The sequence below is a fragment of the Papio anubis genome, chromosome 17 (assembly GCF_008728515.1).
Source record: "Papio anubis isolate 15944 chromosome 17, Panubis1.0, whole genome shotgun sequence".
Lineage (NCBI taxonomy): Eukaryota > Metazoa > Chordata > Mammalia > Primates > Cercopithecidae > Papio > Papio anubis.
Window position 1 is genome coordinate 43025376 of NC_044992.1, and position 27371 is coordinate 43052746.

The 27371-nt window shown below is 45.9% G+C and overlaps 1 protein-coding gene across 6 annotated transcripts in view; it reads left to right on the top strand.

The window, feature by feature from the left end:
• FAM117A (family with sequence similarity 117 member A) overlaps nucleotides 1–27371 on the top strand; it is a 53148-nt gene that overhangs the window by 14533 nt on the left and 11244 nt on the right. For 3 of the 6 annotated variants that reach the window (XM_021928986.1, XM_021928987.1, XM_003919626.4), the window contains exons 2-3: nucleotides 16129–16298; nucleotides 26249–26344. In XM_021928986.1, the coding sequence (XP_021784678.1) occupies nucleotides 16129–16298; nucleotides 26249–26344 (266 nt within the window). Of the gene's footprint in view, nucleotides 1–2416; nucleotides 2449–16128; nucleotides 16299–26248; nucleotides 26345–27371 lie in introns of those variants that run through there. The other 3 variants (XM_021928988.1, XM_021928989.1, XM_021928990.2) reach the window with 2 other exon arrangements.

A 27371-nucleotide genomic window follows, 5' to 3' on the forward strand; every position in this document is an offset into this window, starting at 1 on the left:
GCTCTGCCCTCAACTCTCTTCATTTCTTTCTTTTTTTTTTTTTTTTGAGACGGAGTCTTGCTCTGTCACCAGGCTGGAGTGCAGTGGCGCAATCTTGGCTCACTGCAACTTCCGCCTCCCGGGTTCAAGCAATTCCCCTGCCTCAGCCTCTCGAGTAGCTGAGACTACAGGTGTGTGCCACCACGCCCGGCTAATTTTTTGTGTATTTTAGTAGAGATGAGGTTTCACCATGTTGGCCAGGATGGTCTTGATCTCCTGACCTTGTGATCCACCCACCTTGCCCTCCCAGAGTGCTGAGATTACAGGAGTGAGCCACCGCACCCAGCCTTCATTTCTTAAAATACATGAAACTGGAAGGCCCTGCTGTGCCAGAGCCATGGGGGACTATTACCTCATTTATATAGTTGAGATCTGAGGGAAAAAGGAGTGGGTTTGGTTTACAAAGTGATGCCAGGTATAAGCCTAGGCCAGACAGCTTTCCTCTGCTATGTACCAGTCGATTGGTTGTACCCACTGCCTTGTGAGTGAGCAGGTTGCATGGTTCAGTGCAGCAAATTGTATCAAGTAGATCAGGAGTTACAACTTCATGCACAAAGAGATGGCTCATTTTTAGTCAGTGAAAACCTTTCATTAACCACAGGGCCCAAGGAGGGGTGGATCTGGTAATCATTGCTAAGCAGACAGAGCTAGAGGTTCAGACACTGCCGCTTGTGTGCGGGCCCCTTTCCTCTCACACCAAACCACATGTTATGCATCTGTTTGTGCTCCTTGAAGGCCCTTGAATTATTCTTGTCATTTTTGCTTACTGATGTTTTCCCCCAGCTGCCAGAGTTGGGGGTAAGTGAATGAATATGTCCCACTCGAATTCTTAACATAGAGAAAACATTTTCCTGAAAATCTTTAGTTTTAGAATGCATCCTTTATCTGAAATGCCTACCTGTAGCTACCTTAGACTTAATAAATCCTGACCATGGTTAAGTTGTCATCAAAGGATTTTTTTTCAGGGGCCCAGCTAGTTGTATGAAATAGATCCATGAGCACTTACTATATTGTTACCGCAGCTTATATACTTAGATTGTTTGTCCTTAGGCAGTGATGAAGTTATACACCTTGCCCCCACCGTTCTCTGATTCCTCAGGCTCTTTCCCTCCCCTAATGTAAGTGCCCAGTAGTTGACAACCAGAATCAGGGCAAGATGCAGGAGGATGAGAAGGGGCTGCACCCAAATTCCTGTTGGGTTGTCTGAAGCTTAGAGGTCTGTGTTGGAGCTGCTGTGCAAGTGGCAATGCTGTCTGCTCAGAGAGGACTATGATAACTGAGCCTGGACCTTCTAATTCTTAGAGGTTTGGTTAGGACTTATTGGTAATCAATGTCCCAGTGTTTCCCTGGATCAATTTTGTTTTTGCTTCATGAGGATAAGCCTTTTTACTTAAGTTATAAAAGAAGGTGACATTACTGTTAAGCATTCCTGATCTCAGAACAGATCCAAAACCCATCGTATACAGGGGAAGAGGGTATAACTTACCTTCCGGTGGTGTTGCCACCCACTGCTCTGCCTCTGGAAGCACAGGAGAGGCGACCTCATAAGCACCCTTCTGATATGAAGCCATCAGCATATATTGAGGGTAGGAGGAATCTTTCCAATGTGATATCTTCAACACTCTTTCTGGAAGGGCCATCTAATCTTGCTTTTCAGACTAGGTTTACCCTGGAGGCACTACATAACCTTTGGGCTTCCCTTAGGAAATCTGAACAACTAGCAAGACCAGGGCTTCAAAGCAGGGTCTGCCCTGGAATGTTGCCCAATGCACTTTGGGGTTCTTTCACAGCTAGAGCTCAGCATGGGAATTTGCCACTGATTTGAGGTTTGTTCCAAAATATCAGGGCCCAGGTAAGGAATCACTAGATGGGATGTTGTGGTCTCTAAGGTAATCTCCCTTTTTTGAAGCTGGGGGCATGAAGTAGATAGAGCTTGACTACAGAGTTGGAGATGATCAGAGAATAATTTCTGCAAGTGGGTTGAGATGGTTCACACAAATTTTCAAGGATGCGGGGGTTGAGAAGAATAACCCTACTAGGGTCTTTGATCCTGAAGGCAGAGCAAATTCTGTTACTGTGACCTTCCTGGCCCTGAGGAACTTCAATAATTGTTCCTTATGAGTGCCCCCCAGCTTCCTCCCCATAGCCCAGAGCAAAATGAATCAGTCAGGGTTAGGAGCAGAGGGTCCTGACAGAGTCCAACCTAGTGAGCTGTAGCAAGAGAGCAAACCTCCCCTCTGAGTGTTCATGTCTACTTGATGGTTACTCCCAGCTTGCCCAGTCATGTGACCAGATGTCTGCTTGTGGCTAGCCACAGGTAAACTGAGTGCTATTTATATTCTCCTGCTTGGTGAAGGAGGTGGGAGAGATCATCTGGGAGCCCACAACACAGCTGTTTGATCAGCCTAGGTAAGGCAAATCTCCCTTTGACTTTGTGCCTTTTTTTTTTTTCCCCCCTACTTATTTTGCCCCAGATAATAGCATGGGTTCTGAGCTTTCAATTTAGCTGAATAGTCAGTAGCCATCTCTTATTTACCCTTTAATAGTTGGGGAATTCTAGAACTAGAGGAGGCCCAAACTCATCTGGGTACAGTCTCCTGTCTTCAAGGGTAAATACTGAGACAGCTGGGGATGTGTAATTATCTCTTCCTGAGACTGTTCAGAGGCAGAGTCTAGCCACCCTCATTCAACCTTTTATCTATCTAGCTAGACTCTCTCTTATTCTAACTAAAGCCTTTTTACTGTCCTTTATGTTTGCATCCGCAAGGAAGACTACTGATAAATTCTAATTCATTTTCCTTCCCCCCTGGGATCAAGCTACCCTCCATTTAGCCATTTTTACCTCTCTCTCTGGGATCTCACTGGTTTCTGCATTCCTTTTGAAGAGCAATCATGACAAACGGTTGCCGAAGGACCATTTGGCTGTGTATATCTGAGGTTATATCCTACTCCAGCCATGTTTCTGGACTTATAGGAAGCTCTTAATTCTGCCTATAGTCTTAGTCTTGCTCCTGGGATGACATGACACTTCTTAATTTAGTTTAGTATCTTGATTCTACCTTGTATTAACTTATATCTTGTGAGTTTCAGTTCCTTGCCTCAGCCTTATCCATGCTTTTATTTCTTGCCTACCTTCAGTCCCCCAAATTAGAAGTCCAGTGACCCAGTTGAATTTGGCTATAACCTGCCAATGTTGAAACGCTAAAGGGTTTAGGTCCTTGCTGAGGAGTGAATTGAATTTGTCTTCCTCAATGAAGCCAGTATTTTTTTTCTTACAACTTTATTTTGGAAAATTTCAAACCTACAGAAAAGTTAGAAGCACAATGTCTACCTATTTATCTTTCACCTAGACCCACTGATAACTTTTGCCACAATGGTCTCATCTCTCTTTTCTCCTTCTGTTTATATATATGTGTGTCTAGACATACCCACATATGCACGTATGTACATCCATATGCACTTTTTTGGGTGCACAATTTGACAGTAAGTTGCAATTATCATGACATTTGTCACCTCATAACAGTGGCATCTCCTGAGAATAAAAACATCCTTTTCCATAATCGTAACACCATCATTATACGTAATGAAATGACATCATCTATTAGGTTGGTGCAAAAGTAATTGTGGCTTTGCCAAAGGCAGAAATGGACTAGAGATGTCATCTAGTCCATTTTCAAATATTCCCTTTGATGGTTCTTGTTTTTGATCAGAACCCAGCCAAAGTCCCCTTTTGGTTATGTCTGTTTTAAAAGTCTCTCAATCTGGAACTACTTCTCACTCTTGTTTCTTGTTTTGTTGTATTTATTTTTTATGACTAACATTTTGAAAAGTGAGCATCAGTTGTCTCTAGTTGTCCCACACTGGATTTTTCTGTTTCCTCATGGTGTATCTAACTTGCTCCTATATCCCATGTATTTCCTGTAAATGGGAAGTTAGATCTGGGACCTGATTAGATTCAGGTTAAACATTTCTGACAAGAACATCTCATGGGTAAAGCTATGTACTTCATAAAATGTCACTTCAGGTGATACATAATGCCAGAATGTCCACTGCTAGTCAGGCTCAGTTGGATCACTTGAGGTGGTATGGTAGCCCCCAGGCTATAAAAGTACATTATTCTCTTTGTAAGTGGTTTCTGGGGTAATACTTTGGGATTATATAAATCTTCTGTTTCCTATGACCTTTGACCCAGCAGTGTTGGCATCTATTGAGAACTCTTCCTGATAGAGATATTACTCTGGGAGTTGCATAAAGCCAGTTCTGAATTAACACTAATAGATGTGAATGTTGACATGAGCAGTTCAAAAGAAGAATACCCAAAAAATTGTCTTTTGGCCTTTGAAATCACTGGAGGGATGGCAACAAAATGGGACCATCAAATTCTGTCAATGTTTGTAGGTTTTTAACTTGAGTATCAGTTGCTAAAACATATACCATCAGCCCTCTGCATCTGTGGTTTCTGCATCTGTGGGTACTACCAACTGAGTATCAAAAATACTTGGAAAAAATTGTACAGACTTAATTTTTCTTGTTATTTCTTTTTTCTTTCTTTCTTTTTTTTTTTTTTCTTTTCTTTTTGAGACAGAGTCTGGCTCTGTCACCCAGGCTGAAGTGCAGTGATGCGATCACAGCTCACTGCAGCTTTGACTTCCTTGACTCAAGCAATCCTCCCACCTCAGCCTCCAGAGTAGCTAGCCCTGTAGGCACATACCACCACACCTGGTTAATTTTTAAAATTTTTTGTAGAGACGTGGTTTCTTTATGTTGCCCAGGCTGTTCTCAAACTCCTGGACTCAAGTGATCCTCCTGCCCCAGTCTCCCAAAGTGCGGGATGACAGTGTGAGCCACCATGCCTGGTTTCTTTTCATTATTTCTTAAATAATACAGTATGACAACTATTTATATAGCATTTACATTATATTAGGTATTATAAGTAATCTAGAGATAAAGTGTGAGATTGCAGGGAGGCCGGGCAAGGTGGCTCACACCTATAATCCCAGCACTTTGGGAGGCCAAAGCACAAGAATCGCTTGAGCCCAGGAGTTCGAGACCAGCCTAGGCAACATAGAGAGATCCTGTCTCTACAAAAAATTTAAAAATTAGCTAGGCAAAGTAGTTTGCACCTGTTGTCCCAGCTACCCGGGAGGCTCAGGTGGGTCATGCCTGTAATCCCAGCACTTTGCAAGGCCAAGGAGGGAGAATCACTTGAGCCCAGGAGCTTGAGGTTGCAGTGAACTGTGATCATGCCACTGCACACCAGCCTGGGCAACAGAGCAAAACCCCGAATCAGAAGAAAAATAAATAAACAAATAATAAAGTATATGGGAGGATGTGCTTAGTCCATATGCAAATACTGCACTGTTTTATATGAAGGACTTGAGCATCCATAGCTTTTGGTATCTGCAGGAGGTCCTGAAACCAATCCTCCACGGATGCCGAGTGATGACTGTATGCTGCTGTCTGGCAGTTTAAGCCAGGGAGAAGGCAAGCTGAATGGAGCCAAAAATAAGTCATGGTTTGTTCATAAAGCAGAAATTATTTTGATTATCTCAAAGTTATCGCTAATCCTGTTCTGATTTCATTTTCCTTCTTTCACTTGCTTTCTACCTTCCTCACTAGAAAAGGGACCCTCCCACACCTCTTTTTTTTTTAAAGACAGGGTCTCACTGTCACCCAGACTGGAGTGCAGTGGCATAATCATAGCTCACTGCAGCCTCAACCTCTCGGGCTCAAGCAATCCTCCCAACCTCAGCCTCCCCAGTATCTGGGACTACAGGCATGTCATGCCCCCATGCCAGCTAATAAAAAATTTTTTCTTTTTTAATTTTTTTTGAAACGGAGTCTCACTCTGTTCCCAGGCTGGAGTGTGGTGGCGCAATCTCAGCTCACTGCAAGCCCTGCCTCCCGGGTTCACGCCATTCTTCTGCCTCAGCCCCCTGAGTAGCTGGGTCTACAGGTGCCCGCCACCACGCCTGGCTAATTTTTTTGTATTTTTATTAGAGACGGGCTTTCACTGTGTTAGCCAGGATGGTCTCGAGCTCCTGACCTCGTGATCTGCCTGCCTTGACCTCCCAAAGTGCTGGGATTACAGGCGTGAGCCACTGCGCCCAGCCTATTTTTTCTTTTTTGTAGAGGTGGAGTCTCGCTATGTTGCCCAGGCTGGTCTCAAGCTCCTGGACTCAAGTGATTCTCCTGTCTTGGCCTCGCAAAGTGCTGGACTTACTGGTAGGAGCCACCACACCTGGCCAATCCCTCATTTAAAAATTGTCTTCCTACCTTGGCCCACGCAACATGCCCAGTGGGTATACTAGTGTTCCTGAGACCCAGGTGTGATCATCCTGTTTCCAGCAAGGGAAAGGAATAGAACCCTTCCAACCCATGGAATAGTTCCTGAACCAAGGGTGCCAGGAGGTCATGACATAGTTGCGTCTGACAACAAAACACAGGGTAGGAAATGTACTTTCAGAAATCTTCTGTTTGGGTAATAAAAGGTCTCAGTTTGCTCTATGACCTTGGAGAAATCAGTTCACCTCTCTGCAGGGGGGTGTGTCACAGGCGCTGCATCACCTTGGAAGCTCAACTCCCTCATCCATAAGAGAATTCGTGAGCTTGTGGGGGTGCACATATCCAGAACAGAAATCAGAGTACAGTTTCAATCATAGTTGTCCTTTTGTAGGATTTTTTGTCTTTGAACTTCCCTAATCTTTGTTTTTCCTTCACCTTACTTAAAACACTACCTAAGAGCTGACTGGGCTTCATGATTTCTTTCCCACTTGATGGGAATCAGATTCCTGTGAGAAGTGAAGATATGAAGGGTTTATGCCTGTCCTTTGAGTTTAAAATAGCCGTCAAGGAATCCATCACTCCCAAATAACCATGGAGTAAGGATTTTTTTTTTTTTTTTTTTTTTTTTTTTTTTTTTAGAGATAGGGGGCTAGGCTATGTGCTATTTATGCTATTCTTGCAAAGGCCATGGAGATCCCAAAGGAAAGTATGTTCCAATCTGTAACTGCTAGTGTTTTGTTTTTAAAATGTTGAAATCCTACAGAACTCCTCTTCAGAGAATTCAGATAAAAGGTGAAAAGTTCACACCACTTCCTTTTCTTCTAACTGCAGCTTCTTAAGAATTGAACAAATGTCTAAGTAACTGCTGTCTACTCTTTTTATATACACACATAGACTTTGGGTTCACCCTTTTTCTCCTTGCTGTTACAAAGAACCAATGTATTCCTTATTTTTTTCCCACAATGACATCTCCAGAAGGGTTTCTCTTGGCCTGTCTCTCCAGCTGCCTACAGATGTGGTCTGCATCTTGGGAAGTTGGACACACAGCCAGAAATGCTTTCAATGGCTCTCACTTAAGCTGTACACTTAAATATGGAGTCAGTAATTGAGAGCCTGGCTGAGAAGTTTTTCATGTGTGTATAAATATCGTCACTTTTTTTTTGTTTGGGGTGGTCTTATTGGTAGGGATAACATGGGGTGTTATCATTTTTCTTCTTTCTTTCTAATGTAGTTTCTTTAGTTGCTTCTACTTGTTAAGGATAGCTATTAGGCCGGGCGCGGTGGCTCAAGCCTGTAATCCCAGCACTTTGGGAGGCCGAGATGGGCGGATCACAAGGTCAGGAGATCGAGACCATCCTGGCTGACACGGTGAAACCCCGTCTCTACTAAAAAATACGAAAACTTAGCCGGGCGAGGTGGCGGGCACCTGTAGTCCCAGCTACTCGGGAGGTTGAGGCAGGAGAATGGCGTAAACCCGGGAGGCGGAGCTTGCAGTGAGCTGAGATCCGGCCACTGCATTCCAGCCTGGGCGACAGAGCGAGACTCCGTCTCAAAAAAAAAAAAGAAAAAAAAAAAAAAAGGATAGCTATTGAAAGAAATGTTGTTGAAAGAAGTGTTTGGAGCTCCAGATTTAATTTTTTCAGCTGGGATGGATGGGGTCTCCTTGGGCTTTCCAAGGAGGGCTTCTAACTCTTGTACAGTCATATTGGAAATTTCAGTTTCACCACAACTTCCCCACAAACCCACCTATCCCTAGTTAAGCAGTTAAGCAGCACTGGACCACAGGGAGCTCAGAAGATGGCCTGCCCTGTTTAATCCCAACAAATGTGCTGAAATAGAAAAATAATCCCTGTGAAGCTGCTAGGAGGAACTTCCCATGCTTACTGCAAATCTGTTATTGGGGAAATGTTTAGAAATTCTGAATCTCTATTTTACTTTGTTCTTCTACTCCAGATTAACATTTCCCTCTAACAGAAATGCTGCATCACAACTAGGACAGGACAGGACAGGACAGGATCTCTGTCTAACCATGCTGCTCTGACCCTGCCTGCTTCTCCTCCTTAAGTGAAGATCACTGACTGAAAAAAAAAAAAAAAACAGGTTGTACAAAAGCACGTGTAACATGACCTCATTTTACTAAAAATACATATGCAGGCTCGTGCATGGAGAGAGATCAGGATTGGTGAGCACAGTGGTGATCTCTGAGTGGGGGCATGCATAGTTGGTCATTTTCAGTTTTTGTTTATCTGCATTTTCTTCTTTCTTCTAACATGTGTGTAGTTTCTCTTATTATAATAAGAGTTGTTTTCTCTTTAAGGGGAGAGGTGAGATCAAAAAAATGAAAATAAAAAATAAAAACAAAAAACAGGGGAAATGAGAAGACTGTGCTAATAATGCTTCAAGTTTTGATGCCATGAGAAAATGACTCATAGCTTGTTTGTTGAACCAGCTAGTTGTTGAGTTTTTGCCATGTGTAAGATCTCATTGGCTGCCTCTCTCATTTTCCTTCTGTAGTCCTTCTTGGGTATTTTGGGATGACTACGATGGGTGGAGAGTAGCCTTGTCTTTATTTCACAGGCTTTTCTCTCCTATATCACCTCAAAGATAGTGAAATAAGTACAGCATGCCCCCTAGATGCCCAGCCAGAACCCACTGGTCAGGGGCTTGTTTCCCCTTGTAAATTGCTAAGCCTCTACCCCACAGTCTATCTCTGGTCACGCTGAGAAGAGCGTCGTGCCTGGTAGCCTGGCACTCAGAGATCAGTTGCATCAGCCTTGCTCACTTCAATCTCATCAGCAGGTTCCTGTCTTACTCCTCCAGTGTTTATCACAGACAGATGGCTCGTAGTGAGTGCTCAAAATCTGCTTACCAAGGGCATCAGTCTGCTGCAGTGTGCCCGGCCCATCATTTGCTCATTGTCTTATCTGTTATTTGTGTGCCTTCTTCCGTGTTAACTTTCCTCCAACAGGCAGATACTTGACCGCTGGCCCTCTCCACTTATATAGCTCCCTCTCCCTAAAGCCATACTAGTGTAGCAGTTGGGAGACAGGACCAAGTGGCTCTGGAAGATAGCACCTAAGGCTTCTTATCTCCTGTGTGTGCTGTTTTGTTTTGTTTTTTCCATCTGCCGTTGCCCAAGAACCAAAGCATCCGCCACTGCTCAGCTGCATGGTGAAATGGCCTGGCTTGGTGCCAGGGTGCTTCACCAGGTGGTTGGGCCGTGGAGGCTGCTGCATGCGATGGGCTGATAATACCCCACGGTGCTGTAAACAGGACACTCCACCCTCCTGCAACCACCCAGCTAGTGCCCCAACAGCCTGCTGCTTTGTCATGGCCTGTCATGATATGGGCTTCTCTTCTCTGATAGGGAAGCCTATTGTCATATTTCCCTCCCCTATTTCCTAAATCTGAGAGGGGTACTTTCCAGAAATGAAACCAGTTCATCTTCCAACCACAAGCAACCGTTGTGACTTCTCAATGCTGCTTCTCCTTTAACAATAATCACACAAGTGCAAGGCAGAACCCGATGCCCAGATCTTTCCGGTATGCCCATGGAGGATAAACCCAAGAGCCTCTATCTCAACTAGGCTCACCTAGAAGATTTCTTAGGGGACGTTCTCTATTGAGGTCAGTCTCATTGGGCAGCAGAACTTAAGTGTTGACCTGAAGCTGCTGATGCCCCAGTCTGCAAGCAGCTTTATATTCTACCCTGCATCACTTATTCCTGGGTTGGACAGTCACTAATAAAGGAAAGGGCTTTGACATTAAAAATGGGCATCTTCCCAGGGGCCCAGGAGAGTGTAGGTCTACGGATACAGGGTCTAGGGCTTACTCTGCATGTCTTTGGGTAGTCTCCTCTTTCCGGACTCCTTCACCTACACCTTCAATCCTAAAGGACATTAATTGATTTGACATAATCTAACTAAGGCTTCAAAGTGTATTTGCATCTCTTCATTTCTTTACAACATCCCTCAGAGGTAACTTAGGCCAGGACTATGCCAGAGGGAGAGCAAGCCCAGTGAGGTTGGGTGGCATTGGCTGTAGTCAGACCTACCCTCCCCACCTCTTAGCTCCTATTAGATATCCAGGGGGGACATGCTGCATCAGCCTGCAGCCCCTTCAAGGATGGCACAAGACATGTCAGTGTCTCATTTTGGCTTTGGTTTGTGTTGCATTTGGGGGAAACTGACACCTTGGTTTTTGCATTTGGGGGAAACTGACACCTTGGTTTAGCCCTTAGCCAATTTTGATGTCCAAAGCAGCAGGTGCTTACCAAACCACTTGCGAGGAGGTTTGTGAAATAAGTGGTAGTTTTTTTTTTAACTATTAAAATCTAATTTTTTTTAAAAAGTCCCCTCCCTTATTTCCTAGGCTTAAAGGAAATATGGTATTTTAGTCTCCTCAAAAGAGCTGGGACATGCCAAGAATTTGGAGATTTAGGAGGGTAGTGGAGCCTTGCTAAGGACTCTGAGACAGAAGGTAATTCTGTCATCTCGTGGCCAGCAAGGTGCTGTGCCAGCACCCTGCGCCAGGATGTGGCCTCTGTGGAAATAAGGCTGAGACCCAGCTGTCTCTTCATTTAAGGAAAAGAAACTGAGGCAAGTCTTCTTGTTTGATTTAGATGTAGTGAGATCCTTGCATGTCTGCCAGGGGAGAGCGAGTCAGGGGCTGCAGATTCTGGATTGGGGTTTCCTTGGTTTCTCCTCAATCCTTTTCACTCCCTCCTTTTTTTCCCTTTGTATTTCTTTTCTGCTATTTGTGTGGCTTTTTTTGTACATGGAGGAACAAGTCGGGACCCGCCAAGTCCAGAGTCTTAATGGATAACTGGTCAGAGGGAGCCGGAAAGAATGTAGAGTTTACCAAAATGCGTTGGTTGGATTCTCACATCACATTCCAGGATTTTGGGTGCTCCCAAGCCCTGTGAGTACTGGGAGCAAAGTACCACCTATGACTATTGTCCTAGAGATTAGACTCATTGAATAGGGTAGGATATGAAGAGTGATGGAAACGAATATAAAATGGGTTAAAGTTATCCCTAGGAGATAATAGAGTCCTTTACTTCAAGTTTCAAAGACTTCCTCAAGAAACAAACAAAAGCAAAACAAAAAGTAGGTCATTGGAAACAATAGGATTGGGCCTGCCACCTCCTCCATTAGGTGCTAAAAAGAAGCTATTAATAAAAAATCTATTCATCCTAGGTGTCTAGGCTGGTGTCCCAGCAGCCTCAGAGGGTGTCCCTGATAGAAGAGGGATGTGAGCCTCGGTGAGTGGTTGGAAGACTGATTTAGGAGGAAGGAGGCTTGGATTTAGATGTGGGACTGCTGCACACTTACAGAGTGAAGGAGACTAATCAGAGACTAAGCTTCTTTGTGCCTTAGTCTTCCTTAACAGTCTTTCCCTATCCCCTTTTACAGCTGACAGGAGAGTAAAAGATTACAGCACACTAAAGTACTTTGTGAGGATGGGACAAAACTTGAAAGCACAACATAAACATGAGATAGCTTTAGGGTCTCAGTAAGGAAAGAATCTAAAAGAGATTTTTGCATTGACTTCAGATGAGAGGATGGGAGAAGTAGCTCCAGGAAACCTTTCTCCTGTCACTTATCCCTCAGCCCTGGAGTCCTACTCCTTTTCCTTTGAAACAGTGATGAAGCAGCCTTTAGGATGATGAGCTCCTACCCCTTATGCCAATCACTTGCTCGTCCGTGGCCGATCTGCCTCTTTGGTTATCTGTCATGTAATTTGTAAATCCGCTTTCTAGAGTCCCTGCCTCATCACTGGACTCTAACAGACAGTTTTGGAGGACAGCATTTTGGCCTGAGCTGGCTGCTGATGTGGGTCAGAAGCTCCCAGAAATATCTGGATTGCTACCTTTTGATTTTAAACCCAGGTTAGGAAAACGAGTGGTTGAAATGCTGGTGTAGAGATAAAGTTGCACGTTTAACCCAGCGTACCTGTCACCAACTTACTAGGCAACAAGGTTGGAGGAAGGGTAAGAAAGGTTGGGCCTTCCTGAGCCTCAGAGAGAGAAAAAAAGACAAGCAGCTATGGGATCTTTACCCCAAGTGGATGTGTTAAGCACGCATGCAAAGTCAGAACCCCTGGTAAAAGTAGAGCCAGTTAACCCTTCTTGTGAAGGTTTTTCAATTTTATTCAAATACTTAGGTGCCTGCCAATTGCCAGCCCTATGCTTTAGACATTGTGGGGGATACATAGAGCCCGCCCTTGGCCTCAGGCTGTTTGAGTTACAAATACCCTATTCCTCAAGAGAAGGTGCTCATTACTAGAAGAGTACAAAGTACTGAGGAAACAGAAAATTCCAAGACATTGCTTCCAGGGGATTCCAGTGGATGCAGAAGGCTTGGTGGAGTGGAGGCAGTAAGGCTGGTCCTGACAGACGAACAGATTTTAACCCTGGGCCCATGCAAAACCTCAGAGGAGGGAAGGCTTGGGACATGGGTGGGAAATGGTATGCAGTATAGTTTATCTGAGATTTAGCAACTTGGAGGAAGAGTGAGGTGTAAAGGACAGGTAAGTGGGACTACATGAAGGCTTTACCTCCATCTTTGAAAGAGAGCCTTTGAAGAGGTTTAATCTAGGAATGTTAAGATCATTTAAAATGATGTGTTTTACATCAATATATATTGATTTGGAAAGATGTTTATAAGGTAAAAACATATACCAAAACAATATGTAGAGTATGATCTCATTTTAAATTGTAAAGCATATATACACACACACCCACACACACAGAAGAGGTAAGACCTGTAAGTTTGTATTTCTCATAGCATTGGTTATCTCTGGGTGTTGAGAGTTGAGGGTTTTTTTTTCTGTTTGTTTATATTTATATATTTCCTGACTTTTCTACAGTTCACACTGTTGTAGTTATAAATTATTCACTTGTTTTAAATAAGCACATATATGATGGCTGAGTGAGATGATGTAGAACTATGCCAGGGATTAGATAAAAACACACAGTAAAAGTTGGCCATATAGTAACATTTTTGATATCCAAATTGGAGAGGAATCCCTCAAATGTTCAAAAATACAGGAATGGGTTGGGTGTGGTGGGTCATGCCTGTAATCCCAGCACTTTGGGAGGCCGAGGCAGGAGAATCACTTGAGCCCAGGAGTTCAAGACCAGCCTGGGCAACACAGCGAGACCCTGACTCAAAAAAGACAAAGGAAAAAGAAAAGACAAAAATACGGGAATGGCTAAGCAAACTAGTGTGCATCAACCTGGAGGAATATTATACAGTCTTTTAAAATAACAAATATGTAGATCGTTAATACATGGGAAAAGGTATATGAAATAGGTGGAACCAGGCAGAACATAATGTAGCACATTTCCTACTGATTACAACTATGGCAAAATGTATGTAAATGCTTCAATGAATTTGGAGAATGGAGGTAGTGTTGTTAGTGTCCTTTTTTTTTTTCATTTTTTCTTGAGATGGAGTCTTGCTCTGTTGCCCAGGCTGGAGTGCAGTGGCATGATCTCAGCTCACTGTAACCTCCACCTCCTGGGTTCAAGCAATTCTCCTGTCTCAGCCTCCCGAGTAGCTGGGATTACAGGTGCACACCATCACGCCCAGCTAATTTTTGTATTTTTAGTAGAGACGAGGTTTCACCGTATTGGTATGTTAGTTTCTTTTTTTTTTTTTTTAACTGTAGTAAAATATATACTTACTATTTTAACCATAAAAGCTTATGTTCACTGGCATTACATACATTTACAATGTTGTGCAACCATAACCAGGGTCCATTTCTAGAACCTGAATTTCATCATCCCAGAGACTGTGTATCCATTAAACAATAACTCCTACTCCCCCTCCTCCTCTTAAGCCCTTGGTAAAGTCTATTCTATTTTTTTTGTCCCTATGAATTTGCCTATTCTAGATACCTCAAGAAAAACACAATATTTGTCCTTTTGTCTTGCTTACTTAACTCAGCATCATCTGTATTGTAGCGTGTGTCAGAATTGCCTTCCTTTTGAAGACTGAATAGTATTCCACAGTATGGACGTGGTGCATTTGTTTGTTCATGGATGCTTAGGTTGCTCCCACCTTTTGGCTATTGTGAAAAATGCTTCAAGTCCCTGCTTTTGGTTCTTTGTGGGTATATACCTAGGAGTGGAATTGCTGGGTCATATGGTAATTCTGTGTTTCACTTTTTGAGGAACTGCCAACCCTTTAGTGTCTTTTTAATATAAAGTTCTTCAGGTTTATTTATACCTCCTAGTTCTTTTTGCTGTGCTAAATACACATGAATTATTAAGGGATTACTACAGATGTGAAAGCATTTTGTTCTGTTTAAAAGAAAGAGCCTTTATATATATATATATATATATATATATATATATATTTTTTTTTTTTTTTTTTTTTTTTTTTTTGAGAGACAGAATCTCGCTTGTTGCCCAGGCTGGAGTGTGGTGGCGTGGTCTCGGCTTACTACAAGCTCCGCCTCCCAGGTTCACGCCATTCTCCTGCCTCGGCCTCGCAAGTAGCTGGGACTACAGGCGCCTGCTACCATGCCTGGCTAATTTTTTTGTATTTTTAGTAGAGACGGGGTTTCACCGTGTTAGCCAGGATGGTCTCGATCTCCTGACCTCATGATCCGCCTGCCTTGGCCTCCCAAAGTGCTGTGGTTACAGGCATCAGCCACTGCGCCCGGCCATAGATCTTAAGATAGTAGAGTGTTTTGAATGTGGCCATGGAAAACAGGGTCAACTTAGATGATTGCAACTTCCAAATGATTCCAGTACGCTTACATTTTTATCCACAGTTTCAACTTTTACCTCCTTCTAGAAAGCTTTAACCAAAGTAAAAATAAATGAATGGATTTATTTATTTAATTTATTTTTTGAGACAGAGTCTTCCTCTGTTACCCAGGCTGGAGTGCAGTGGTGCAATCTTGGCTTACTGCAGCTTCCACCTCCCAGGTTCAACCAATTCTCGTGCCTCAGCCTCCTGAGTAGCTGGGATTACAGGCACCTGCCACTACTCCTGGCTAATTTTTGTATTTTTGGTAGAGACGGGGTTTCACCACGTTAGCCAGGCTGGTCTCAAACTCCTGACCTCAAGTGACCTGCCTGCCTCCCATAGTGCTGGGATTACAAGCGTGAGCCACCACTTATGAATGGATTTATAATTGCTTTATTTTTGTCCCATTTATATAGAAATCAAAGACAGAGGAGACAACCAAAAAATTTGGATGTTTCCATAAACTAGATTCCTCAATCCTCGATAATTGAAAGTAGTTCCAATATGTCAGCCACCGGGGTTCCCCAGGGAGCTAACCAGTCCTGAAGGAAGTATGAAGAGGAGCAGGAAGCCTTCAGTTAAGGGGATGAATTTGTGCAGCGCCTAAGCCCTGCAAAGGTGCTGGAGGAAGAAGGGCAGGAGATAAAAGACAGAAGAAAATTTGTTTTTTATCCACTTAGAGTTTTATCTTTAATGATGGGAAACAGTGCTGCTCTCAGGAAACTCAGTGTGGAGATCTAGGAGTTCATGGTTCATAGTCCATTAGGGGTAGGAAAAGGATAGAGGACATTTATAAAGTAATGTCCAAGTCCAAAGTAAAATGGTATAAATTGTTTCCCATGATAAAGGCTGGCTGAGTAGGTCAGGAAAGCTCTTGTCCGACCATATGTGCTGTTTCAGGCTGCTTCAAATTCTTTTAGGACAGTGGTGGGTATGAGTGAAGACTGGGCAGGCAGGCCACATCTCTTAGAGAAGGAAGGTGATTGCCACGTCTCCTTCCTCCATGCTGATGGCAAGGTGTGCGGGCTGTGTTCTCTTGTAGCCAGCGTCCCATGCTCGGTGGCCCCAGAAAAGTCAGTGTCTAGGCCTCAGCCACTTCAGGTCCGGCGTACATTCTCCCTGGACACCATCCTCAGCTCCTACCTTCTGGGCCAGTGGCCACGAGATGCTGATGGGGCCTTCACCTGCTGCACCAATGACAAGGCCACCCAGGTAATGAAGCTCTCTCCTGATGGGATAAGGGATAAGGATGGGGTGGGAAAGCTGGCTGAGGAGGCCTTTGGTCTTCCTCAAATCATTGCGATAATTTGTCTTGGGTTTTGGTTGTACATATTATCCACGTAATGTCTTATCTTCCTGAGACAGAGTCTCCTTTTGTCACCCAGGCTGGAGTGCAGTGGTGCGATCTTGGCTCGCTGCAACCTCTGCCTCCCGGGTTCAAGTGATTTTCGTGCCTCATCCTCCCAAGTGGCTGGGATTACAGGTGCCTGCCACCACACCCTGCTAATTTACCACCCTGTTTTTCTTTGTAAATATACACGGAAATGCGTTTGCATTCCACCTGCCTGGTGGAAGAGAGAAGTCAATCTGGGTTTTTCAGTTTAGCTTTGAGTATTTGTGTTGGTGTAATCAACAGCTGACTTTAGAGTTTATTCTAGCTTTTTAAAAAATTAAGATTTAGGCCGGGCGCAGTGACTCACACCTATAATCTCAGCACTTTGGGAGGCCTAGGCAGGCGGATCACCTGAGGTCAAGAGCTCGAAACTAGCCTGGCTAACATGGCAAAACCCCATCTCTACTAAAAATACAAAAATTAGCTGGGCGTGGTGGTGGGCCCCTGTAATCCCAGCTACTCGGGAGGCTGAGGCAGGAGAATCACTTGAACCCCGGAGGGCGAGGTTGCAGTGAGCTGAGATCACGCCATTGCACTCCAGCCTGGGCAACAAGCGAGACTCTGTCTCAAAAAAAATAAATAAATGAGATTTACCTTGCTAAAATTAAACCAAGGCCAACATTCTATTGAGTTTGTATTTCCCAAAGAAGTGGCCAAAAAGTATACTGAGCCAGAATAGATCCCACTGGAGCCATAGGAATGGGAAGTTCTCAGATAATGGGGAATTCTTCCTTGCCAGCAGCCCCGTCTGGGATTTCAGTGTGCCCATTCAAGGACTGGGGAGCCAGCTTCCTCTCCTTCAGTATTTTCATTGAGACAGCCTTTTCATTAAGAATCCCAAGCTTGGAAAGAATCTCTGCAGATCATCCAGTTCATTTATCAGTTTTTGGATAAGCTAGCATCGGACTGAGCAGGAACCCCTCTCATATGTGAAATTATACAGACATTTCTTAATCTGATTCAGGACTTCATTCTTAGCAGCTAAGTTGTTAAGAGTCAAATCTCCCTTTTCATGCAGTTTAAACACACTCTTGTTCATCTTCAGAGCAAATGAGTTATTTCGAGATAGGCAGAAACAGGGTGGCCAGGACGTGAGGGTCTGAGTCAGCCCTTCATCCTGGGGGACATCGGGCAATTCAGCTCTTCCTTTGCAAACTGGGTGGAGAGTGCCTGGTCTGCCTCTGTGTAGGTGGCATGATGGCCAAATGACACGTGAAAGTGCTTGGTACTTCTTTTGACCACATCATGTCAGTTTCTTTCCTTTATTTATTTTGTTAATGCGATCCATTTTCAAATGTCGTTAGTGAATGTTTGAATGCCCAGTACTGTTCTTGGCATGTTGGAATGAAGAATAAGGAAATGAGGACAAGATTTGGCCTCTATGAGTCTGGATTCCAGTTCTATGAGGGCCAGTGAACAGACAGCCAAGGGATGAGATGGAGCCAAATATCTGGCGAAGTTTAAAGAAGGGGAATTCTCATGGGAATACCCCACCTTGAACCAACAAGAATTTGCTGCAGTTAAAATCATGGCCCTCTTTGGATCTACAAATAGACTGTGAAAGGAGAATACCCTCCAGGAAGGAGAGAGACTAGGCTTCCTTCCTGGGAGCCCTGAGCACTGCCATTCCCTTTATCCTTTGGAAAAGGCAAGTAGGATAAATTATGCTTCCTCCTCACAGGCCTGGGAGCACACACAACTTTGTCTTTTGATGGGAGTGCTTAGTCCAGATATGTTTGTAGTCAAGGAGGGCTTCCTGGAGGAACAGGACTTGAGATTCCTTTGAGTGTGCAAGCCCATTATTCCATCCCTGTTTGTCAGATGGCAGGCTTCTGTGTAGCCCACCTGTTTCTGCCTCTGTCATTTCCTGCTTTCAACCTTTTAGGAAGTCACCATCCCACTCCTCAGATAGCTTTCTCTTTGTCAACTCAAAGCAGGGTTGGCCTCAGATGTTCCCTGGCTGGGTTTAGAGGCATGGGCCCTAGGCTGTGTGTTTTTGCTTAGGCTCCAGCTGCAGGCCAGATCTTTTATATAACAAGTCTGGGCTTCTTGCCACAGCAAGACAGAGGTCAGCAATGAGCCTCTGTGGGTCTGGCAAGGCCAAGCCATGCAGCTTTCCTCTTTCCCTGGGATGGGCTCCAGCCCTCGAGGAACTCTTAGCAACCTGTCAATATTGTGGCCGCAGTCAGGAGATGGAGAATTCTGATCAACCTAGGCATCCAAACCAAAATATGCACTCTACCCATCTTTCATTCCTGGTCTTCTGGGAATTTGCTGCTTCTAGGTTTTGGGCTCCATTCAAATTCCTGCTTAAGCCCCCTGGCCTGGTCCAAGCTACCCTCTTCAACACTAGTATTACACTGTGGAGGTCTGAGGCTTACCTGACATATTCCTAAGTAACTGGCGTTCCTTCCCTACTGAGCACTGGGATATCACCCAGAAAGGACTGGAGAGGAAAGAGAGGTTTGACTGGGAAGATAAGAAGGTGTAAGGGAAGGGAGGGTGGCAGGATCTACCAAAGTCCTTGAAAGCTTTTAAGCTGTTAAAAATGGACTAATACGGCCAGGTGTGGTAGCTCATGCCTATAATCCCAGCACTTTGGGAGGCCGAGGCAGGCGGATCACAAGGTCAGGAGATCAAGACCATCCTGGCCAACATGGTGAAACCCCATCTCTACTAAAAATACAAAAATTAGCTGGGCATGGTGGCTCACACCTGTAGTCCCAACTACTTGGGAGGCTGAGACAGGAGAATCGCTTGAACCCGGGAGGCAGAGGTTGCAGTAAACCGAGATCATGCCACTGCACTCCAGCATGGCAACAAAGCGAGACTCCATACAAAAAAAAAAAAAAAAAAAAAGGACTAATGCCAGAACTTTTTCCCAGTTGCCTTAAGCCGGGGGTGGGGCTGTTCCTACCCCTGCCCTTTCTCTCCTAGTCATACCAATGCAGTAGTTTTCTGCTTCATCCTCCCTCACTGGCGGGCACTCACTACTACTGTCCTACTTGCCTAACCTCCCTCCACCCAGAGCCAGCAGCCCTGGCATTCCCAGGGCATGCCTTGCAGTGAGGTCAGCAGCTGCAGTTATGGTTCAGGCTAAGCAGTTCCTTCGTCTGAATTCCTGAGAGGAGACCAGGGCCCTGCCCATTGCAAGCCAGCTTCAGATCTAGGCAGCAAGCATGGAACACCTGCTGTCTAGATAGCTGGGCATGCCACAGACTTGAGGCTTCTTCACAGGGTAGAAGATGGAGCAAAAAGCTCTCAGTTCTTGAATATAGCCCAATAGTGCCAACAATCTCATCCTATTATCTCCTTCCTTCCTCGTTGTGTTTTAAGATCTTAGGTGGTTACACAGGATTGTCCTCAGGCCATTTACAGTCTGACATGGAGAGGTGGGTTACCCAAATATCTGGAGCAAGGAAAGAGGAAGGGTGTGGATATATGTTATTTGGGATATTGGTTGTTTTTGGGAGGAGGATGTGTGAACATGGTAATTGGGGAAGAAGTGCTTTGGAGAAGCTGCATGTTTTGAGCAATGGGAGAGATGACCGGGTCAGTTGGTAAACTAGAGCTGGCCACTGATTGCTTTGTGTTGGCCACTCCTAGTGGCTGGGCCCAGGCCAGGATGGGTGAGGGCAGTAGATGCTGGTAGCTGCAGTTACCCCTCTTCCTTCTTGCTGTGCAAACCTTTGAGTCTTCTTGTACTTTTCTGGAGGGAGGAAGTGGTCTCATCACAGCTGGAATGACTGTTTGAGCAGAGTTCCCCTGTTGGTCTCATCCTGCTGACGGACAGGACTCTGGGAACCTGCCCTGCCCAGCCCAGCCCCCCATTCTACTCATCCCCAGCCCCATTCCCTCTGCATTCCCCAGGTAAGGTGGGGAAGCTTCTATGATAGGATCTTTTTCTTTAGCCCCAATTTACCCTTTGGAAAAAAAAAAAAAGCTTAAGTCTTGACAGACCACATGGAGTGTGAGGAAGGCCAGAGGTGAAGGTAGGCACGCTCGCTGGGAAGACTTCTCTTCCTGTGTCTTTCCCCTACCTGTGTACTATCCTCCCTATTTTCCCAAACCAGTGCCCCAACAGTGATGACACACAATTCAGTCTGACCATCATGGACCTTTGAAAAATGTTTTTCTTTGTGGGTGTGGGGGCCTGGGCACACTGCCTGTTTTCCAGATTGGCGAACAGGACCAGTTGTTCAGCATAGTTTGACAACAGTACCGAACATTTGAAAATGGGGCCATGATGGAAAATCTGAGGGTTGCATAGTCACTGTAGGGCCAGAGATGGTAGCCTTGGCCACTTGCAGCCAGTTTTCAGTGCTGACCAGCAGACCACCCTCAGAGCCTTTTCCGGCCTTTTTGTTTGGCCGGAGACCTAAGGGACTGATTCCCTGCAGAATTTCAGTTGAACATGTAGTCCTGATGGTCCACACCAGGCCAGGCACCATGCTGCTTGACAGTCCTGTGCAGGGATAGTGGGTTACGTTTCCAGGGCCTAGCCCAGCTCCACACATGGAGCTTACTCAGGTGCCAAGGTCACTGGAGACAGTGAGGGCCAGGACTTTGCTGCCTGTGGTCATGGAGTCTAGGTAGAAACTTTTGGGCTGGAGGCTGAGAGATTCCAGTTTGGAGGGTTTTCAGCTTCATCCCACCCCTCCTCCTGATTATATTAGATGGCTCTTTGGGAAACTGTCTTCCACCCCCATGCCCAGCTGTCCTTCCACATGTTGCTCTGGGATCTCAATCCCAGGCAAGGCTTCCTTGGTCTGGCCACATCCAGTTTTGCATAATCTGAGTATCATCTGCACAGCTGGCCCATGCCACTCATGGTCAGAAGCTGCCCTATTTGTCCCTCAGCTGCTCCCACTGGGCCAGGGTGTCAAATCTGTTCCAGTAAATGACTCCCCCTGACAAACAACTTTTTGTCCTTTTTTGTTTTGTTTTGTTTTTTTGAGACAGAGTCTCGCCCTGTCACCCAAGCTAGAGTGCAGTGGCTCGATCTTGGCTCACTGCAACCTCCGCCTTCCAGGTCCAAGCAATTCTCCTGCCTCAGCCTCCCAAGAAGCTGGGATTACAGACATGTGCCACCATGCCTGGCTGATTGTTTTGTATTTTTAGTAGAGACGGGGTTTCACCATGTTGACCAGGCTGGTCTTGACTCCTGACCTCAAGTGATCTGCCCGCTTCAGCCTCCCAAAGTGCTGGGATTACAGGCATGAGTCACTGCGCCCAGCGACAAACATGACTTTTTGGTCTGCTGAGCTCCAGCTCTACCCTGCTTCCAAAGGGTCATCTAGAATGACTGAGCAGCATGGCTTGACCCCCCTATTGTGGCCAGAAGGTTAGTTTTTTCTTTTTCTTTTTTTTTTTTTTGAGACAGGGTCTCGCTCTGTTGCCCAGGCTGGAGTGCAATGGTATGATCATGACTCACTGCAGCCTCGAACTTCTGGGTGCAAGTGGTCCTCCTGCCTCAGCCTCCCTAGTAGCTGGGACTACAGATACGCATCACCATAAATGGCTAATTTAAAATTATTTCTTTTATAGAGATAGGGTCTCGCTATGTTGCCCAGGCTGGTTTTGAACTCCTGGCCTCAAGCAGCCCTCCTGCCTTGGCCTCCCAAGGTGCTGGGATTATAGGCATGAGCCACCACACCTGGCCAGGTTAGCTCTTTGAAGGGGAGCTTTTCTTAGCTGTGACTTTTCTGTGCTCCATAGTGAGATGCAGAAGAGGAGTACTATCCAACCTTGGGCACTGGAAACTGGGGCATGGTCCCTACTTTGGGCATTCCCAGTTTAGGAGGGGCTATAGTCCACACCTGTGTACACTCCTGCCTTGAGAATACTCCATGTCGGGCGGGCACGGTAGCTAATTCCTGTAATCCCAGCACTTTAGGAGGCTGAGGCGGGGGGATCACCTTAGGTCAGGAGTTCAAGACCAACCTGACCAACATGGTGAAACCCTGTCTCTACTACAAATACAAAATTAGCCAGGCGTAGTGGCACGTGCCTGTAATCCCAGCTACTTGGGACGCTGAGGCAGGAGAATCGCTTGAACCCATGAGGCAGAGGTTTCAGTGAGCCAAGATCACGCCATTACACTCCAGCCCGGGCAACAAGGGTGAAACTCCCATCACATAAATAAATAAAATAAATAAATAAATAAATACTTGATGTCAGCATGTCAACAACTTCAAACACAGGATAACCTACTGCATTAGGTTTCTGAGGCTGCTTTAACAAATTACCTCAAACTTAGTGGCTTAAAACCACAGAAATGTATTCTTTCACAGTTCTGGAGACCTGAAGTCCAAGTTCTGTTCCACTGGACTGAGATCAAGGTGTTGGCAGGGCCATTCTCTCCCAAGAGGTTCCTGGGGAGAGTCTGTTGCTTGCACTTCTAGCTTCTGGTGGCTGCTGGCACTCTTTGGCTTGCAGCCACATCGCTCAAGTCTCTGCCTCTGTGGTCATATCGCTTTATCCTCTTCGGTGTGCATACATCTAATCTCCCTCTTCCTCTTTCTTATTTAAGGATGTTTGCAATGGTATTTAGGGTCCACCCAGATAATTTTGGATAATCTCAAGATCCTTAATACATCTGCAAAACTTTTACTATACAAGGTAACATTTATAGGTTCCTCATCTTTGAGGAGCCATTTTTTAACCTGTCACTGCATCTCCTGACACACTCTGCTCCAGCCACACTGGCCTCTTTATCATTCTCAAACATGCCAGGCTCATTGCCGCCACAGGGCCTTTGCACTGGCTGTTCCCTCTGTCTGGATTACTCTTACCTCAGATACCCACATGACTCACTCCCTCATCTCCTTCGTGTTTTTATGCAGATGTTAGTTTTTCATTGGGGGCCTCCCTGACATTTCCAATTATATCCCCCACCCAGCATTCCTATCACTTTTCTTTGCTGTATTTTTCTCCTTGGCACTTACCACTGTTTAAGCTTTCTCCCCAATGAGAAAATAAACTCAGAAGGGACAAGTGTTTGTGTTGTTTTATACATGGTTGTATGGCCAGTGCCTGAAACAGTACTGGGCACACAGTGTACATTCAGCCACTATTTGTTGATTGCATGAATGATGTACACTCAGAGCCCATCTGCAAGGAGGAGACACAGAGCAGAAGAGCAGTCAGCCCAAGGCAGACAAGTTAGGAAAGGCTCCCTGACAAGAAGAATGGGAATAGTTGGCCGGGCAGGCCGTCTTAGATTGGGAAACCAGGCTTGGAGGTTGGAGGTAAGAAAAAGGAGAGGGAGATGGGTTTGCTTGGGAGGACAGAGAGCCAAGGATGGAGAGCCCGTGGGATGAAGGGTCAGCTGGTGAATTCTATGGCCAAGGGTTGGGTGTTGACACAAAGCAATGGCCTTAGTAGTATAGTTTACACAAAGAACGCAGTGGTTGGTGGAAGACGTTGCTGAGCGGAGAGAGGTGGGGGTCACCTGCATTGAGAGAGGAGATGACCCTAGCTGCTATGATTTTCACATCCCTTTCTTTTTCTTTTCTTTCTTTCTTTTTTTTTTTTTCTTGAGACAGTCTTGCTGTGTCGCCCAGGCTGGAGTGCAGTGGCACAATCTCAGCTCACTGCAACCTCCACCTCCTGGGTTCAAGCAGTTCTCGTGCCTCAGCCACCTGAATAGCTGGGATTACAGGCACCCAGCTAATTTTTCTATTTTTAGTAGAGACGGGGTTTCACCATGTTTGCCAAGCTGGTCTCGAACCCTTGACCTCAAGTGATCCATCTGCCTCAGTCTCCCAAAGTGTTGGGATTACAGGCATGAGCCACCACCCGCAGCCTCACATCTTTTAAAGTCCTGTGCTAGCCTGCATTTCTCTTTCCACCCTCTCGCATATCCCAGAAGAGGTACTTGAAGAGTTTGCAAGAGATGTTAGTAGTACCCATGGCAGCCTGAACGTGGCTGTTTTTTCCTCTCTGTTATCACCCACCTATGAGTATAGTATCTTCCCTGAGGAAGGGAAATGGGCAGAATTGTCCCTTTAGCTTTTGTCATCCCTCTATAGCCTCTGCCACCTTCCAGGGACAACAGGTTTGCGTGGGGAGTGCGGGGCTCAGCTTTGATTAGCAGAGGTAGTGATCGTTAGAGTTGGTCCTGGAGCCTTGAGGGGAGGATCCTTTGTGTGTCTGCTGGGTGGAGGTGGCTGGGAGAGATGGGCTTCCTCCTCACTTTTCAGTGCATGCACCAGCCTTTTCTGAGGCTTTGTCTGGTAGCACCCTGGTTTAGAGAGACACGGGCATTTGGAAGTAGCTTTCCATATACTGACAGAGCCAGCTTCATCTTGAGGGCTTTAGGGTTTGTGCTGAAGATTTGGGCCTGAAGGATATGCCGTCTGCCCTTTTCCTAAAGAAGGGAATTGTGGGGAAATGGATCTCTGGATGCTTTATTTAGCATTTGTCAATTCCTCTGTTACCTACTTACTCGTGATGCTCATCAGAACAAGAAAGTTAGGGCAGTTGTCTCTCCCTGGCTATGTTGCATGGCCCAGTAAAGGTGCTGATCCATGAGCAGCTGGGAGAAGGAAGAGCCAGGGAGCCCCAATCCCCAGTGGCCCCTCTCCACTGCAGCTGTCACATACGGCCGTCTGCTCTCACAAGCTTGCTCAGACTCCCCCGCCGAGCTCCTCTTAGCAGCTGTTGGGTGGCGAGTAGTTGGGTTTTTTTTTCCCGTCCTCCCCCTTTTCTGTTTGCAACAACCTCTCGGGGGAGGTCAGCAGATCTCTTGGAGGAGACAGTTCCCAGGCCCTCATGTTTTTGGCAGCCTGTGCTTGTGCACAGAAGTTAGAGAGGAACTGGTTCCACTGGAGCGTTCCCCCTTGGGCCCCTCCCTTGGAATGGAAGTAGGGATACTGGTGGTGGGGAGGGATCTGGGCCTCTTTGGTCTCATGCTTAGAGCCAACAGCTTCCTCCCTTGGGTGGGGGCTCAGGAAGTAGTCGTGCAGCTCTCCCTGCCTCCATCTTGGACATTCTGTCTTCGGTGCAGCAAGGGAGAGGAGATGCAGACTGAGGGCCCTGTTTTTATGAGGGCTGGGCAGGCCCAGGAGGAAAAGGAGTGATAAGGCCAAGAGGGATCAGGAATCAGGGCTGGATTCAGAACTGTGGCTCTCTCCTTTCTGAAAATGTCTCCTTCCTGCTTATTTGCAGCCGGGGTGGGGGTCGGGGGAGCAACACTTACTCCATGTGCAGGGAAAAATGAGGCACTGCACTATATAGGAGTCCCCTGCTTTGGTCAAGGGACCTACGTTGACCTTTTTCCTGTTTTGCCAGTTAATAATCCCTTAATGCACTCCTATATATTAACTTGTTTTTATTGAGCTCCCAGGAACCTGGGCCTGTGCTAGACATGTAGAGGGCGAGAGAATAAAGAGTGCCAGTGATTCCCTGAGCCTGAGCCTATATTCTCTTGGAGCTGGTTGGGATAGGAGTGGCAATACTTGTCCTCACCACTGAGGATCAGCTGGAATAACTGGGATATCATACATGTATAGTACTCAGAAAAGAGTAAAGAGGAGGTTGGCCCTGTTGGGTCATCAGGGAACGTTTGCTGGAGGATGTGAACTGGGAAGGAGGCAGTGCAGGTGGAGAGGCCTCAAGAAGAACACCGACTGAGAGTGTTCAGAGGTTGATGAGCAGAGGAGAGAAGGGCTCAAAGGGCCATCACCTCTACCCAGAAAACAGTGTGCCTGTTCCCCAGTGCCTGCCGAAGAAGCTGCTCTGTCTCACTGTGTTTCTCTCCCTGCAGACGCCCCTGTCTTGGCAAGAGCTAGAAGGTGAGCGTGCCAGCTCCTGTGCACACAAGCGCTCAGCATCCTGGGGCAGCACAGACCACCGAAAAGAGGTAGCTACCCACTTTGACTCCCTGCCTAGGGTAGCGGCTTCTTCTTGATCCCCTAGTACCATGTGATGCATCTCCTCCACAGTGGAGTCACACTGCTCACCTCTCCTGTCTTGACCTGGCCTTTTCCTGATGAGATGGCTCCTTCCTAGCTGACTTCCACTCTCCAAGTGGCCAGGTCTTAGGAGCCCAGACCCTTCTGCTAGGAAGGGGCTTGGCCAGAGGCTGCTAGTGCCTTTCAGCAGCAAGCACAGGGCTGGAGCCACCATTGTTCTCGCTTTACTTTGGGGTTGGATCCAGATAAGCAGCTCAGAGACTGGAGGAAGACAGGGAGGGAGTTCCTGGGAATTAGGAGCTCCCAGTCTCATTTACTTCTTAACTATTCATCTTTTTTTTTTTTTTTTTGGAAGCAGAGTCTCACTGTGTTGGCCGGGCTGGAGTACAGTGGCATGATCTCAGCTCACTGCAACTTCTGTCTCCTGGGTTCAAGCGATTCTCCTGCTTCAGCCTCCCAAGTAGCTTAGATTGCAGGCACCCACCACCACACCCAGCTAATTTTTGTATTTTTTTTTTTTTTTTAGTAGAGATGGGTTTCACCATGTTGGCCAGGGTGGTGCTGAACTCCTGACCTCAGGTGATCTGCCTCCCTCAGCATCCCAAAGTGCTGGGATTACAGGCGTGAGCCACCGTGCCCAGCCCTAGCCTTCTTTTCAAAAGAAGAGAAAAATAATGAAATGTTCCCAAACACTTTTTTCCTGGCCCTCCCTCTCCCTCAGGAGTGCTCAAGTCATTGAGGTTAAGGGGAGAAAGCCGTAGGCTGGAATATTCCAGGGGTCCCCATCAGCTCCTCCTGACATGCTCTGTGGCACCTTCTGAGAGGGTCAACTCGATAGGACTCACCCTGCACCCCTTTACAAGAGGAAGTTGCTTCTGCCCTCTGTTGCTGAGAACAATGAGAAAATATGAAGTGAATACGTTGAGAGCTTAAGACGGGGAAATAAAAAATATTTAAACTTTTCAATGGTCAGAG